The sequence below is a fragment of the Protopterus annectens genome, chromosome 9.part0 (assembly GCF_019279795.1).
Source record: "Protopterus annectens isolate FY-2018-M chromosome 9.part0, PAN1.0, whole genome shotgun sequence".
Taxonomy (NCBI): domain Eukaryota; kingdom Metazoa; phylum Chordata; order Ceratodontiformes; family Protopteridae; genus Protopterus; species Protopterus annectens.
In genome coordinates, this window is record NC_056743.1 from 1,262,652,216 (window position 1) to 1,262,669,084 (window position 16,869).

A 16,869-nucleotide genomic window follows, 5' to 3' on the forward strand; every position below is an offset into this window, starting at 1 on the left:
TTACTGCAGTATTTTAACGTGCATAACACTGGTGCTACAGAGAAGCTCTATGTTCTGTGACCTTTGCAAAGACATGCACTGAGTGTAGCTGCAGGTTACTAGCATTATTATCTAGGATGGCCATAGTTGTCAACAACACTGTTTCTGGCTGGATGCTCTGGTGGTGTTCTAGGGAGTCAAAAGTCTTCCTATACATTTTGCACTGGGCCACTGTGTTACATGCTTGGGGACTCATTAGGGTCTACAATAGAAGATGATGGATGCCTTGTACTGTCTCCTCAATGCAGTTAGTGATGTTATTGACATATCTCACTCTGGTGAGTAGTGCAGGTATCACTATAGTGACCTGGGGAAGTGCCACCCAGACTTTCACAGCCAGTGTGAAGAAGCGGCCAGGGTGAGGATATGTGACATGTATTGTATGTATCCTCTGTAGTTGTTTTAGCATTTCTTCCTACATATTACCTGTGAAGCCTTAAATTAATGATGTGTTGCCTTTATCCATAGTTTAGGGGGCTATTGTAGAGAATAGTCTCCTATTCTGGAAGAAAATGCAGTGCCTTTCCAGGTGTAGGCATGAATACACCATTCATCTGATATACTGCAAAGATATTCCTTCTCTACTGCTGTTAAAATGGCTGACTTCTCATAGCACTGCCTGCATAATTGAAGAGTGTACTGCAGGAAATGTGTCAGTTTCCATTGTTAATGGCTAGTATGTAGTTTACATAGCATGGCACATTACGTAGTAATGAAACCTGTGATGTCACCATCTTTGCACATATGCCAGGGGTATATTAACTGCTAGATACATAAAGCCAGCCAGTGGGACACATACCATCTTACTGCTATGTTGTAGCACTTTATAGGTACAGTAGCTAAAATACACTTGCCACTCTTAGGCAGCACAGTTAGTACACCTTCCAGTATTTCCCCTGTTGACATTACATAGATATCACATAGCAGCATAACACTTGGTACATCATGTTAGACAGCAGTGCATCTCACATAGGTTTTGCAAATATGTTGATGCCAAAACTGTACTTAGTATTATTAAAATATATGTGCACTTCATATTGCATTTCATGCAACATCTCCCTGTTTCTCCCCTTCTTATTTGTTGCTATCTTTACTTTTTAATTTTTGGTTGTCTTTGTTATGTTAATGCTCTTCTTTTACTTTGCATTTCTGTACGCCAACTGCACTACAGTGCCGTTGGCTATACTGCTTCCCACCAGCCCCCAGGGAGACCTGTTGCATGTTAGATTTGTTGCAATGCTAGACAGCCTTCCTGGGTCTTTACTCAGGGGAGACTGATATGCCAGGTAGAGCTTCACCCTCTGGGGGCACTGTTGTTGCCATCAGTGACTCTGTCAGGGTGACTTGTTTGTCATCCATAGGCAGCTGGCTGATGTAATGAGGGAGCTGGTGGACAGGCATATAGATGCCTGCACTAACCACCTGAAAAGACTCCTCTTACAGCTGCAAGATTATCAACCCTGCCCAGCACTGGCAGCATCATCTCAGCCAGGACCCAGTGGTGGGAAGCACAGTGTGGTGTCTTGACTTCCCATTACAGTTAACATGAGCAGGGTGGTTTGGGAAACATAGCCGCCCTAGCTGCCGTCATAGTGGCCCCTTCTCCTCTGTGTCCTTGCCCCTCCCTGTTCATTGACCAGTTCTTCCCAAAACCATTATCTTTCCTTTGTTTGTCTGATGTTTCACACTCCACTATCATCCCTCTCCCTCATTGTGTCAGCACCTCCCTGTTAGTCTTATCCTTATGTGTGAGTTTGCCCCTGCTACCTATCCTCACCCTCTTACCATACCTTCATCCCCCCTTACATCCTTCTCAACTTTCCTTCTTTGAAAAGATAAAATGGGCATCTGTCCTACAAAAAATATTTATTCATTTATTTATTTGTTTTTGTTTACTGGGGAAGTCCAACTTGGTTACACAGTCCATGCTCAGTAGAGGCCTTGAGAGAAAAGAAATAGTGGATGTGCAATATAATACAGTTTAGTCAAACTCTAAAGAAAAGAACAGTCTATAAAAATAATGATATTTATTAAACAATGAGTGAATAAACAGGATCTATCATACAAAGATAGCAAGTCCTAAGAAAGTGACACTGGTGCAGATTGCAGACATCACTAGACAGGAAATGGTCAGTATAAATGTAACAACATTACTAGGTAGTACAGAGCATTAAAATATGGGAGCTAAAGTATTCCATATGCATTTATGTTTGCACTAATATGTCAGCTGAGAGAAAAGTAATACATATATTTCTCATGAGAGTGTTATATATTCACTGTGGTTTAACACTTAAAAAAATCAGTTGGGAAAATATTATTTAGTAACCGAGATGGGGAAATCTTAAGTATTTGAACAAAACTGGAGATTAAGAACAGTTTTAGATTCTAGTGTGATTTAGATGTAGTTTGAGGCTGGTTTTAAAATCAATGAGATTTCTTGTTTGTCTGATGGTGAAAGGAGTGCTGTCTCATAGTTTAGCTATACTGACTTAGTATAAGGAGTCCCCCCATTTTAGCTGTTAGATTTTTGTGATCCTATTAGGGTGTTGATCCTTTTATTATAGGTTCCTTTTGAGTTTGTGCTATTCTACTATATTAATGATGTCTGGCCTGATTGAGGGAAGGTGTAGCCATATGTGCCATTATGAGCTATGTATATGGAACTTGGTTGGCTAGTTCTAGCCATTTTAGGTTAGGCAGGGGAATGCAGTAATGGGTTTGGTTTGGGAGATTGCATACAAATTTGCTTATTTTATTATAGCAATGTTCAAGTTTGCTCATAGTATCATTTGAACATTTGTGAAAATTGTAAATGTATACGACAGACTTGGAAATAAGAGGCATGATGCATTTACTTTCTTTCTGTGGTAAGTGAAATATTGACTGCCCTTGTAAAGTAGCCCTAACATGTGGTAGCATTTTTAGATAACAACACTGACATGTTGGTAATCTATGATGACATCCAGTAGCTTGGTATGGGTAACTTTTTTCTGATGTTGTTAGATGAGAGTGTGTTTAGTGCAATACTAGCTGATGAAAAATTAAGGGAGGTAAATGTCATAAATTTTATTTTTTGGGGGGGATTCAGGAGTAGTTTGGATGATTCTAGTCATGTCTGAACAGAGGAAAAGGAGTTTTGGTTGACTGTAGTTAGGATAGTTTTGGGCTGGGCAAATGAGATGAATCATCAGCATATTGTATGATTATTGCATGTTTGGCTGTCTTGTGCATGTCGTTTATGAATGTATTAAACAATAGGGGTCCAAATATTGACCCCTGTGGCACTCCTGTTTGTACTGGCAGGTAAGAAGAGTAAGTCCTGCTATTTGACATATTGGCTGTTGAAGTAACTAGAAAACCATTTAACGGCAGGGCTACTTAGTCCTAATCGTGAGAGCTTGTTTAGGAGAATAGAGTGAGATACAGTAACAAATGTATTTTGAGAGGTGCAGAAATTGAGTAGAGACAGGGTTCCCATATTTTTACTTTTGGTTGCCTGTGTCTAGAAAATGTAGTAAGGCAGTTTCAGTGCTCTGGTAGAGCTATGAGCCATGTTGTGAGAGTTAGGCAAAGGAGGCTGAGTTTTCACATTGTTGGTTGATAATGAGCTCTAGGCTACATCATGTCCAGATGACAAACAGCAGGAGGTTCACCACCATCACAGTGAGCATGTTTCTGAATGCCAAGGATTTTTTTTTATCCTGTAGTGTACGGCGGAATGGAGATTCAAAGCATTGCAATGTCACTTTATTCAAAAATGTTATTGATACATCTTTCCAACAGACCTATCAAAAGTTTCTATTTTGGAAAAACATTCCTATTTTCAGGTCTGATTTACCCCTTCACATGATGTACCTCTTTCTGCCCTATTAATATTAATAATGGTGTTAGACAAGGATGTCCCCCTCCCCTCCTTTTCAACCTTTATATTGGAGATTAAGAACACAATCATACAATCTTTATATCAAGCATAGGTTTGTAGCACTAATCTAAAAGAACATTTACTTTGTCCTCACATGTTTTGGAACTAAAATCTCATTTACAGCTTTTGCAGATGATTTAAGCATCTCTCTCATATGCCAGACCTAGACCTTCCAAGAATGCTTAATACAATTCAGTCCTTTGCAACTTATTCCAATTATAAACTCAAAGTAGGTAAATTAGTCTTATAACCTTTAAATTCCAATTGATATTGCTTTGACATTTCAGCACTACATGATATAAAAAATCAGAAATGTATGTTAATATCTAGGTATTTCATTATTTCACCATATTAATCCATATTCTCTAGTAAATATATATAAAAGCTGCTCTAGTATACAGAATGATTTAATAAGATGGTCAAAAATTAACTTTTCATTCCTCTCCAAAATAGCCATCACCAAAATGAAAACCTTCCCTAGAATCTTGTTCTATATTAGAGCCGATGTAAAAATATTATTTCAAAATTTCTTCAAAATTATTTATTATAATATTATTTTAAAATTTCTTCAAGCAAATTGAATCCAAATTGGAAAAATTTAAACTGGAGAAATGGCAGCCCCTGCAGGTACGGCAATTGCACGACTCCAAAAATCCAAGTTGCATTCATTTATGGGCTAAAAGTGTTTTTTGAATGTTGTTATGCACTGAATACCATTTTATCTGACCATTTCAGGATTTTGATGGACTATTTCTTTGGGAAATATTCGGTTATTTAGTTTTATTACAAATCAAGCATTGAGGGCGAACTGGGCCCAACGGACGGATTCATTTCCAATAGTGGGCAATGCTACCAAATTGTATAAGTTGGAGTGGAACTTTTTGTGACATTTTTGGACTTATTGCTTATTATTATGACCTATCACAAACCCCAGGGCTTCAGGTTTGCCAATATACATATTATTTACAGTATTTGATCTATGGAGTGTATGTAGTGGACTGTTGTATATTGCAAACTAGGATAGGCATTCTATGGGGTTGTGTAAATGGATGCATCATTTATTCTCTTCTTAGTGCTGAAAATACAATTTACTCATTAGGGGACCAGGACTTCTGATTCCATTGGGACTAAAACTGTGTGCAATATATGTGCGAACACGTTTGGGTGCATTTTCAGTCCCCAAACAAACTTATTATTATTTTGGTAGTACAGTGTTAACTTTTTTGGACAATTTCATGATCAGGAACCGGGACTCTGTTTATTGAAGGGTTATACAGTGTTTTTGTTGAAATAGTATATACTTTTTACAGGAGTAACACAATTTTTCCAAATGATCATAATAGTTATGGATGTTAATGTATATCTATTAATAACCTTCAGGATCGAGGCATTATGCTGAAAGGGTCTAGCCATGTTTACTGTTTATGTGTGAAGTTTTACAGTGTTCTACTCATTAGCTATACGTTTATATTAAGGGGAGACCATTAGTGTGTGAATAGACCTTGTTAATTAAACTGAAAATTTGGGAAGGGAACATCACACTATAGATGGCTATCCATACAATTTCATCATACATCTACTATAAACTAATAGCATATGTCTACACACAATTTTGATCATAGTAATCTTCTGTATACGTTGTTGGATTCCACTGGTATTTTGATAATTTGTAGATATGTACGTAGGTGATTGCTGATCTAATGCTGCCAATTTGAACAGTATGGTAGTGGGTTACATTTTTTATATTTTTACTAGAGGAATTATTGGTTGGACCCAATTTATGGTCTCTAGGACATTAGCTTTTCCTTTTGTTTATAATCATATGCTTACATATGATAACAGCAAGGGCTATTATTGTTCGGGTACATCTGAAGGTAGAAACCAGTTATGAACAAATGGACAAAGCACTGTTATCTAATCCCTATTCATGAATAGACTTTGTTCTTCTAAACAGTTTTGATGGGTTTAAGAGATTATGTTCATTGATACAATAACAGGGGCTATTATTGTCCATTTGGAATTCAAATGTTAAATATATGGATATTTTTCAAATGGACATAGCATTGCTGTGTATATTTTATATTGAGTGAAGGATTTTTTCCTTTTTGATGAGAGTGCATTATATTGGTTATTTGGTGTCTATTGATATCATATCCCAAGGATATTGCTAACCTATTCTAGAGATCCACTTTGGGCAACCAAATATTATTATAATTCCTCTGGTTCCTACAATATTGGTGATTACATTTGTAGTTTTATGTTCTATAAGTTCTTTCTGTTCCAAGGGGCAGGCGTTGGCCAGCGGTCACATGCAAAAAAAAATATATATATATATATATATATATATATATATATATATATATATATATTTTTTTTTTTTTTGACAATACTAATGGATCTAACTATGTTATTACAGGGATTATCATCAGATCGAGATGATCTGGGTATATCTGGTTTGGGTCCAACAACCAATCAGAACAAAGGAATTGATAATTTACAATCTGAAAATACATCTGAAACACAGTTCCTTAGACTAAACAACAGCATGAGATCCTTGAGGACCAACATGTGGCATTCAAAGCTATTCAAGGCCTATCTAACTAAAGGCATTTCACCAAGGGGGCTTAGGGTACATATACAACCCCTGGTCAATAATATTGATACTGTGCTTATGGACCAATGGGCCATGGCTCAACAAAAAGCCTCCATGGGCTTTGTGGAAGTACTACTGGCCCATTATGAATGAACCATTGATAAAGACATTATGGAAGTAACCAAAATGTGTGAGGATCTAAAGGGGTTTGAGGGCTAGGCCTCTTATATTACAGGTCTTAACAAACTCAGCCAGGACCTATTAAATCTGGAACAACAACTTAAGGAAAGAAAGATGCGAACGTTCCAGAGAGACCTGGCTGACTATGATAGGGGGAACCCATTCACTACTAATAAACACGTTAGGTTTGAAAACACCAACAGGAAGGTAGTGAAGCAGAAACGACCTAGGTTAATATTGAAAAGACCCACTTCATCTAGTTACAATACCTCAGGGGATGAATCCTTATCAGGCATGGATCCAGAAGCACAGCACACCCCAGATTCACCCATATCTAAAAGAAGCAACACCCAGGTCCGTTAAGGGGCAGGCAAAGGAGGGAGGAAACACTGCAAAGGTAGACAGTATGGAGGGACTATTGAAACTAATGATTCAGAAATAACCATTAAGAATAATGTGTTGAATATTTCCTCCACTTCTTTGTCACAAACACAGATACAAGTTTTGAAGAAAGGGCTTAATTTCATTCCTTTTTTTGTCTCTGAGGATATTCTTGCACAGGACATAATTTCTTTTTATAGATTGTTAAACATAAGGTTATATTTTCAGTCAACATCTGTGCCTGAATGTCAGAATGTGTCTAAATATCATAAATCCCCTTTTACTCCACCAATGCATCATAATGTTTACATGTTCCAGACCTCTATTCTCAAAGATTTACATTTTCACTCTAGGGAATTCCGAGCTAAATCTAATAATCTCTCAAAGATTGAAATTCAGGCCATACGGGAATTGGAGAGCAACCATGATCTGGTCATACTACCTGCCGACAAGGGTGGGGTGGTGGTAGTTATGGACTGGACACAATACAATATGGAAACTGGTAGACAACTAAATGATGGGCGATACTATACATGCATGTCATTGGACCCAACATTTAAATTCAAGAAACAAATAGACCAGTTTTGGTGTCTGCCCAGGGATGAGGGAATTATTACTGACACTACTCTTTACCATCTGATGGTGTCTAATCCAATGAGCCGGTACATCTATTTTCTTCCCAAGATACATAAAGATCTTCATCAACCACCAGGTAGGTAGGGTTGTCAGCTTTTCATATCAAGAGTTCTGGACATGTACGTGAAAGCAAAGTGCATGCAGAATAGAAGTGTTCACTTAACCACCCTTCAAGGGGATTGTCATACAATATTACTGTGTGCAATCAAACATATTCTAGTGTTCTTCAATGTCAGTGACAGTGTCCCTTAATTCTGTACAGTTGGCAACCTGAAGTAGGCCCATTGTCTCAGGTAGGAGCTCCATTACTGAGCCGCTCTCACAATTCCTTACAAAACATCTACAGCCATTATTGAAATGGGTTCAGTCCCGAAAACAGGGTACCATGGAATTTCTACAAGTGATCTCTGAGATGCAGATGGAACCGAAATGGCTACTGTGCACTCTAGATGTCTCCTCACTATACAGCAACATTCCTCTTTGGGCGGGCTTGGAAGCACTGGAATACTGGCTTTATAAGTCAGAAATGTATCAACCAGGGTTCAATACCTTCTTGATCTGCCTTGTGGAACATGTTCTAACTAAGAACATATTTTATTACCAAAATAAATGTTATCTGCAGGTCCAAGGCATGACCATGGGGGCTTCTTTTGCCCCTATCTATGCTGACCTCTTCTTGGCCCATCTAGAGGAACAATTAATTTATGATAATACACATAATATCTACTTAGAGGAGATTGACATCTGGAGACAATATCTAGATGATTGCTGGCTAGTTTGGAGATCAGATGTAGAGTATCTTATGGAATTTGTGGGGTACCTCAACAAAAATAAATGGGGCATACATTTTGCAGTTTATTATAATTTTAACAGGATTATGTTTTTGGATGTCCTAATTACTAGGAATAATGATCATACACTGGAATCTGAGGTTTACCACAAATATCCTCAATATAACTCTCTCCTTCATGCCTCCAGCTTCCATCCGCCAAACATCTGCAGGAACATTCCGAAATCCCAGTTCCTGCGGATGAAGCATATATGCTCACACAATTCCACTTATGAACATTATAAGCAGGAACTTACCATCAGATTTAAGGATAGAGGTTATAAAATGGGAAACATCTACAATGCCAGGAATTTGGTGGCCACACTTGATAGGAAAGAGCTTTTGAGATATAAGGAGAAGAAACAAGCAGATGAATCTAAGATTCATCTAGTTACCACGTATGGAGGAAATACTGATGTGTTGTTAAACAGTGTCCGCAGGCACTGGAATATTCTTCTAGAGGATAATAAACTCCCAGATTTCTGTCAGGAGAAATTATATTTTTCCTTTAGAAGAGGTAAAAATTTAAGATCACACTTCAGCCATTACAAACATGCTCTCAGGACCAAGGATGATTCAACACAAACTACCTTAACGGGTAATATACTTATGGGCTGCATCCCCTGTGGTCACTGTACTCATTGTGGCAAAGTCATGAAATTCAAACAATTTACAAGTAAAAATACTGGCAACATGTTTGACATCTCATTCTTTCCTAATTGCGGGACAGATTGGGCGGTCTACCTTGCCACATGTACCTCTTCTGCATTCTATGTTGGACAGACCACTTGACCCCTTAGACTCAGAATATCGGAACTTTATAGCGACATTAGAACAAAGAAAATTACCAATGCACTATACAAATATTTACTGGGACACATAGACGCACTTTTCAGATTTATGATGATTGATAAAATTACTGGCAACAGGTCAAACAAAGCAGGATGGCACCAAATATTAAATAATAAAGAAAAGAAATGGATTATAAAGTTGGGTGGTTTATTCCCACCAGGGCTTAATGAGCATCTGTGATGGACCAATTAGCCAAGGATTCACTCATGGATCAGATTATAAAAGGAAGCAATTGTATCACTGTTTTTTAACACTGATGAAGGCTATGCACTTTGTATAGCCAAAACTGGTCTGTTTATGTTTCCTTTTTTACGGTACAAGGCTATTTAGACATTTAAGTGAATAAATATTTAAATGCTACAGTTTGCTGGCTCTCTGATATTTTTTATTGCAAAATTTAAACTGGCCCTGAACTCTTATTGCTTTCTGGAAAACAAGGTGGTCTGGCCCTCACAGATTTACTCTTATATAATTTAAATTATCAATACACAAATTATGGTAATCTCTAAACTTGGATTGCCTTAAGGATCCTTGGTATCCTGCATGGATAGTCATTTGTCATAACTGTCTTAAATCCTATACTTGTAATCCCTTGTCTATCATTTTCTAAGTAAGCAAGTGATTAGAAATACAAGATACATAAATTATTTTCTGAAATGAAAACCATATTTCAGGCCTTAATGAAATGCTTACATTTAGACAAGTCTTGTTTATGTTTTCTACAATCCAGATATATTTTTAAATAATCAAATGTTAGCTCTCTCTTTATTTTCCCTAATTAAAATCAAAAGAGGTTTCAGTTTTGTCTCTTGCAATTCTTTATTACCAGAAGTAATCAGACAATTAAGGAAATTACCTAAGGGGTACCATTTCAGTTGTGAACTAGATAGTAAGAATAATTAACTCAAAATTTAAATATAATCACACTGATATGCTCAATGTTGTTTTCTTAAAGGATTTCCTATCTAAACTGCAACAAAATAAAGCTCAATCTAAAGTTTAAAATTTGACACTGAATTCTAAATTACATATTATGTATTTATTTTCATAAATTTTGATCTAATTATGACCCATTAATGGTAATTCCAAACTGTTATGATTTCTCAATAGAAATCTTAGTAAAATACATTCCTTTCAAAAATATATATTTCACTCAGTCACCCAATTAAATAGAGTATATGTTTTTCTGTATACCCTGGGATCTGTAATGATTTCGGGTCACACAATGCAGATATCCTGCATATATTCTAGGAATGTGTGTTTGTTAAAAATATGGACAATATTAATCTCAAAAATCCCTTCCACTCTCTATAAAATTAAATATATTTCATGTCAGCTAGCTATTTTAATCATTCCACCCTTCCCAATACACAAAAACAATGTGTTCATATTAATTATAATTTTTGTACTGTTAAAACTGTACATATCACAAAGTTGTCTTAATCTAAAAGTTTTGAACTGGGATGACATCATAGAAGTAGTTATTAAATATTCACAGGCTTTTAAATATTATCCAAATAACCTCCTTTGAGCACAAATATATAAATAAGATTCATAACTGGCGAACTATACTAAAAATTTTATTAGACAACTCCTTTGACCATTCAGAGCTCGTAACTTGAACAAATATATTATTTATTGCTCAATCATTTTATCTTACTGTGTCTTTATCTTTAACTATATTATGTGAACTATTTGGGTCTCTTTTATTATCTTATGATTAGTATGAATTTGTTGTGTCAAATTTTCTTAGATATTTTTTAAAGAGAAATCATTCTTTTTTAGTATTGTTAATCCTCATGTACATTGTGTAAATTGTTCTATTGTACACATAGTGATTGTGTTTTATTTTTACTGATTGTTAAAATTCTTGTTCTACTATGCCTGTATTTCTCTATAAGTGATGTTTTATTGTTACACTTTGAAAATTTTAATAAAAGTATTTGAAAAAACAACATAGCATTATCATATGTTTGTTATAGTTGTTCTTATTAACAAGATTTTGTTAAAAAATATTAAATATTTGAAGTAATACTGATCAATTTCTAATGAACCCCATGTCAATATATAATGAAAAGTGCATTTTCATGATGCAGAAATAATTTTGCCTTTTGAGTTCCTTATTAAAGTTCCTAGTTAAATAAAATATTTATATTTTTATTTCAGATCAGTTATGCCTCCTCTGTTTCAACATTAAGTGATAAGACAGAGTTTCCATCCTTTCTAAGAACTGCTCCTAATAATGACTTCCAGTCCTTTGGCATAGCTCAGTTAATTGTTCATTTTTCTTGGACGTGGGTTGGAATTTTGGTCTCAGACAACGAATATGGAATGCTTGGAAGCCAGAGATTGAGGATAGAATTTAATAGAGCTGGTATCTGTATTGCTTTCTCAGAAATAATATCTGCTAGCTTCTCCAGGACTAAGTTGCTTCAGGTTGTGGATGTGGTTCTGAAGTCGTCTGTCAAAGTTGTAGTGATCTATTCCAACATTCCACAAGTTGTTCCATTTATGAAACAAATTGCCATGCAGAAACTATCAGGAAAAGTCTGGATTGCTAATGCTGGGTGGATGATCTCACCTGCTTTCTCTCAAAAGGAACTTTCCCTGATTCTTAATGGTACTCTAGGACTGGCCATTCATCGTGGTGAGATACCAGGTTTTGTCAAGTTCTTGTACAGCATTCACCCTTCTGTGTACTCTACTGACATTTTTATTAATGAGTTTTGGGAGACAGTTTTCAGCTGCAGGTGGCCAAACAACAATACCGACCAAATACCCTTAGAAAACACAATAATCGAGAATGTAATTCCTTGCACAGGGGCAGAGAAGTTGTTTCAGCTTGACAACTCTGTTTATGATGTCTACAACTTTCGCCATGTCTATAATACCCATAATGCATTGTATTCTTTTGTACATGCTTTACATGACCTGCTTTTATGTACACCTGGTAAAGGACCATTTAAAAATGGAACTTGTGTGGACCTTTACCAGTTCCAACCATGGAAGGTAAGAGGATATTATATATTTTTTTCTTCTCTTAATTTTCCTAAAAAATAAATACATATTTTCAAATGAGCTTCTGCATTACAAGTGCACAGCTTGTGCAAATGGCCGTACCTAATGTTGACACCATTTTCAGGGTTTACCCAGGATTTGACAGTTGCATCTGCCAGGTAATCTTTATCAGATACATAGCTGCTGAACTAGTAACACTATAGCATAACCATCTAAAAAGATGGCTTAAGCTGTCTCTTTTGTAGGTGCTGTTTAACATTAAATATGTATGATAGGTAGGATGAATGTGATTCTCAATGAAATTCCTCACTAAAAGTGCTTGAGCAATTCATCCAACTGATTAGCATTATGTAGTAACTAATTAGAAGGCTTCTGATCTCAACTAAGGGAGCAGAGATGTTAATAAGGAACTTCCAAGTTATCTGAATGCGCTCCTTTCCCATGTCTTGAATGTTAAGTCACGTTTTTATTTTATTTACTCATTTTTTTATTAATCATACTTATTTACCAAGAACAGCCAATGACACAACATTTACTCACTTTCAGGGACTGCCTAGAGGTTTCCCAGGGCAACAATTGCAATATTTTTAATGACTTATCAGAAATACAAGACAAAATAGTTTTCAGCTTTATGTAAGTAAAGAAGCATGAAACAAAATTACAAATATGCAAACAGGGCCTTAGGCTCATAAGTTAGTACAAAGGTTATGGCCTAGTTGGCTGTGAGATTCTTGACCACATTCATCCCATACTGAAGTTTATGTACACTGATGTAATTTTCTAATTTCTTTTTAAAGATGGGGAGAGACTGACTGTGCATTAAAGAGGGTGAGAGGTTATTCCAAATGTCAGAGAGGTGTTGTGTGATAAGACTGTTGTTAACAGACTTTTTTTATTTTAATTGTATTTAAACATGTATTAGTCCTTCTATCTTTTAACTTCAGACTAACAGCCTTAGATAGGAATGGATTTTGCATGATCTCAAATACAAGGCACAGGCTGCCTCTCAGAGATAATTCTTCTAGCCTGAGTAATTTAGGCTTCCAGATGCATCAATCTTCTTAGTTATAGCTAAACCTTAACTTTTGTCAGGATCATATAGGCAGGAACATTTTACTCAACAATTTACCCGGTGAAGTGCAAATGAGTATAGTGATATCCATCAATAGAATGAATACTTCTGTATCATGAATCATACCAATCACATTGGCAACTTGATCAGACAAGAAGTCACCTTCTTTAATTGTACCTGGGACCTTAATCTCAGTGTCTGGACAAAATGGTCCTCCCTGATATGACTTCATATGCTATCACATGGTTAGTTCCCAGGGGTGACTATGCTGCATACTCACATATTGAATATCATTCCATTATTTTTATACCAGAACTGGGTTGTATGTAGCACATGCTGAAGTACCAAAACATCAGAGGGAGAGAGAGAGAGAAGAACTGTATTACATTTGTAGTCATTAGCAAGCCTGGTGATCCCGAGGTTGTTGGACTAGTCTCAGATATGTGAGAAAAAAGGAGAGATCTGAGTACAATATCCTATGGAACCTTACTGGTTATCTCAGTTGATACTGAGAATTAGATATCCACTTTCACCATCTGAGTTCTTCCTGTGAGCCAGCTGGCAGTGTAGTAGACTCGCTCTGACCTTAGACAAACTATTTATGTTTTTTTTTATTTCAGATTATACCAAATGTCTTTGTGAGACTGGGTTAAGCCATATGCAGTAACAATCTATTGGTCAGTACACCTATGACATCTTTGAAGAAGTTGATGAGGTGTAAAAGGCATGATCCATATTAGTTTATAACTAGGAGACATCAATTGCCTGTATTTTTCTGAACCAGTTCTATCAGTATATTTTTGTTAACCTTGCAGATGTCATAGGTAAGGCTGATGTATTGAAAGATTTCTAAATTAACTGTGGATCCACCATCATGGGTACAGATGACTGACATCTATTATTATGGGCTGAGGACAGAGTCTGTTTAGAGATGTTTGTGTAGACATTTGTTAAGATATGTAGTTACAAGATATTGCTTGATGCAGGGAAAATAATCAAGAATAGTGTTCAGTTCCATAGATACTGATATTTTTGACCTTAGACAAAGCTGAATCTTTTTTTTTAATTACAGGTTATGCACAGTGGGGTTGCCAACAATAAGTCACACTGAAGTAGCCACATAGCGTGAGCTGCTGAAATTAATGCTAAATTTATTATCAAGGATGTTGGTGATATCTTTGAGATAACAGTGCAGTACACCACTGACCTGAAAGGTACTACAGTCTTGAGGATCACACTTACATTTCTTTATATAAACATAAAAGGCTTTATGGTTATCTTTTGGTTTGGTAGTGATTTAAAGTTTGTAGGATGCCTTGGTTTTGGAAATTCTTTTTTCTGTGTTGACTGTGTGTGGTTTTCTTTGAAGCAGAAAAGAACATTAACTAGTTTGAGAAGTTTTTTTTACCCAATATATAGTTTATTTATTTTAGAATTCTACCATTCAAGTTTGCTTTTGAGTATCTCACCATATTTATATGGAGAAGTAGTTGGTGATGCACTTATGAAGCATATCATACAATTCCTTGAAGGTTTCTTATGCTGTTCTGTCACGGTTATTTAAAGTATGTTCACATTTTGTACCCAGTTTTAAGGGGTTAACTTTTTTAAAGTCTGGAAAGGTGGCAGCATTGTGCACATGGCTGAACCAGCTTTAAATGAGTAGTACAACTGCGCTGTGATTTGGTTTCCCAAGATGGGGATATGATTACTAAGGCAGACCAAACTGATGGCATGTTAGTTATGATGGAATCCAATATATGATCTGCCCTGGTTTGTTTTTACAAGCTATTTTAGGATTCTTGAGTTTATAAGGTTAAGCAGGCACAGTATGTATTTATTTTTGAGGTAACTTGTCCCAGGCAACTATAGGATATATGATTTCTCACAGTGTGATCATGTGGATTGTTGATTTTTCAGGTTTGGTACAGTATTCACTGTGTTCCTTAGAGAGGGCTTATAAACTGCAATGTTTGAGGCCTACACATGATGACCAAACTGAATAGTGGACTGTTACCCATATCTATCCACTTCAAGTCTGGATCATTGTAGCAGAATGTACTTTTAAACCACACATCACTTAGGTCCTCACATCCACTCGGTCACCATCTTCCTTCATAGGGCATGTATGCATTATGTGCTATTACATTTCTATTTGTCCTAAGACTGTATAGAACAATGTAAAGACATTGGAAGTCTGTGTTGCATTTGTACTGATTTTATGCAAATCTGATTAGCTTTATTTCTGTCAAGCCTGTGCTCTTTAATGAGAAGATTTATGTATGCAATTTTAATTGCTGATGCTTTGGTGTATGCAATATTCTTTTGAAATATTGATTAATTCAATAAAGGCTTACTAAGTGATGGTTTTATAATGTACTTAGCAGTGTAGTGGTATGTTCTGATATTAGCTTTATAGAGTGTATTACTGTGCTTGTTTATTAGTATATCACCTGCTAAACCTATTTTAACCTTACATATATAAATATGTTACCTTCTGTTTAGTCTCAGAATAGTCCATCTTCTCTTGACTTGACTCACCATGTTCCTTCATTCAGCTCTACAAGTTAGCTAACTACCTATTTATTAACTTTATTGCTTCCATATAAAATTTCAGTTTAGTAGAGTTTTTTCTCTTTTTCTTTCCTTTCAGAGTCTGTGGACATTACATCAGTTCCTTTTCTGTACATATTAGGAATGCTACCATAAGACATACCTCTGCTAAAGTTTCCACTGAGACTATTGTCACTTTGCAGTGTAAATAAGCATAAAATGAAGAGCCTTGCTGTACATTAACTTTAACTTCTCAAATATGTGCCTGTCCCATGCTATGAAAAGGCTGTGATACTCCTCAAAAAGATGTACTACTCACACTATAAGGACCACTTAACAAATTTGCCACTGCCTTGTCACTTGACGATTAGATTACACTGTGTAAGCCAGTTACTTCACATCCCTAGCTTCTTCTTGTCTGGATTGAGTAAATGTACAAAAAGTTGACCATCTTTGTGAATCTTTTCTAATTGTTGAGCACCAGCCATAAACTAATTGCTCTCTGTAATAAGTAGCTTAAGGTTGAGAAACCCACTATGATTAGCCTCACTATACTCGGCTTTGCTTTGCTCTCCTACCATACCCCCAATTTCCACCCATCCCAACTTACTCTACCATTATACCTCCCACATACACCTATTACTTGTGCCCCTCACTCTGTATACCTTATCAAACAACTTTACTACTATCAAAGAAGCCCCCGTGTCTCTTTTCTCCTCTTCCATTTAACATCTAGCATTATTCCAACTGCCATTCTTCCTCCTGTACTGCTTTGTACTATATCCTCTCCTACT

General features: G+C 36.1%; 1 protein-coding gene across 1 annotated transcript in view; it reads left to right on the forward strand.

Moving 5' to 3' along the window:
- The window catches only part of LOC122810652 (extracellular calcium-sensing receptor-like), a 275,375-nt gene that overhangs the window by 158,899 nt on the left and 99,607 nt on the right, over positions 1-16,869 (forward strand). The window contains exon 4 of the mRNA XM_044082224.1: positions 11,599-12,441. Within this exon, the coding sequence (XP_043938159.1) occupies positions 11,599-12,441 (843 nt within the window). The remainder of the gene's footprint in view (positions 1-11,598; positions 12,442-16,869) is intronic.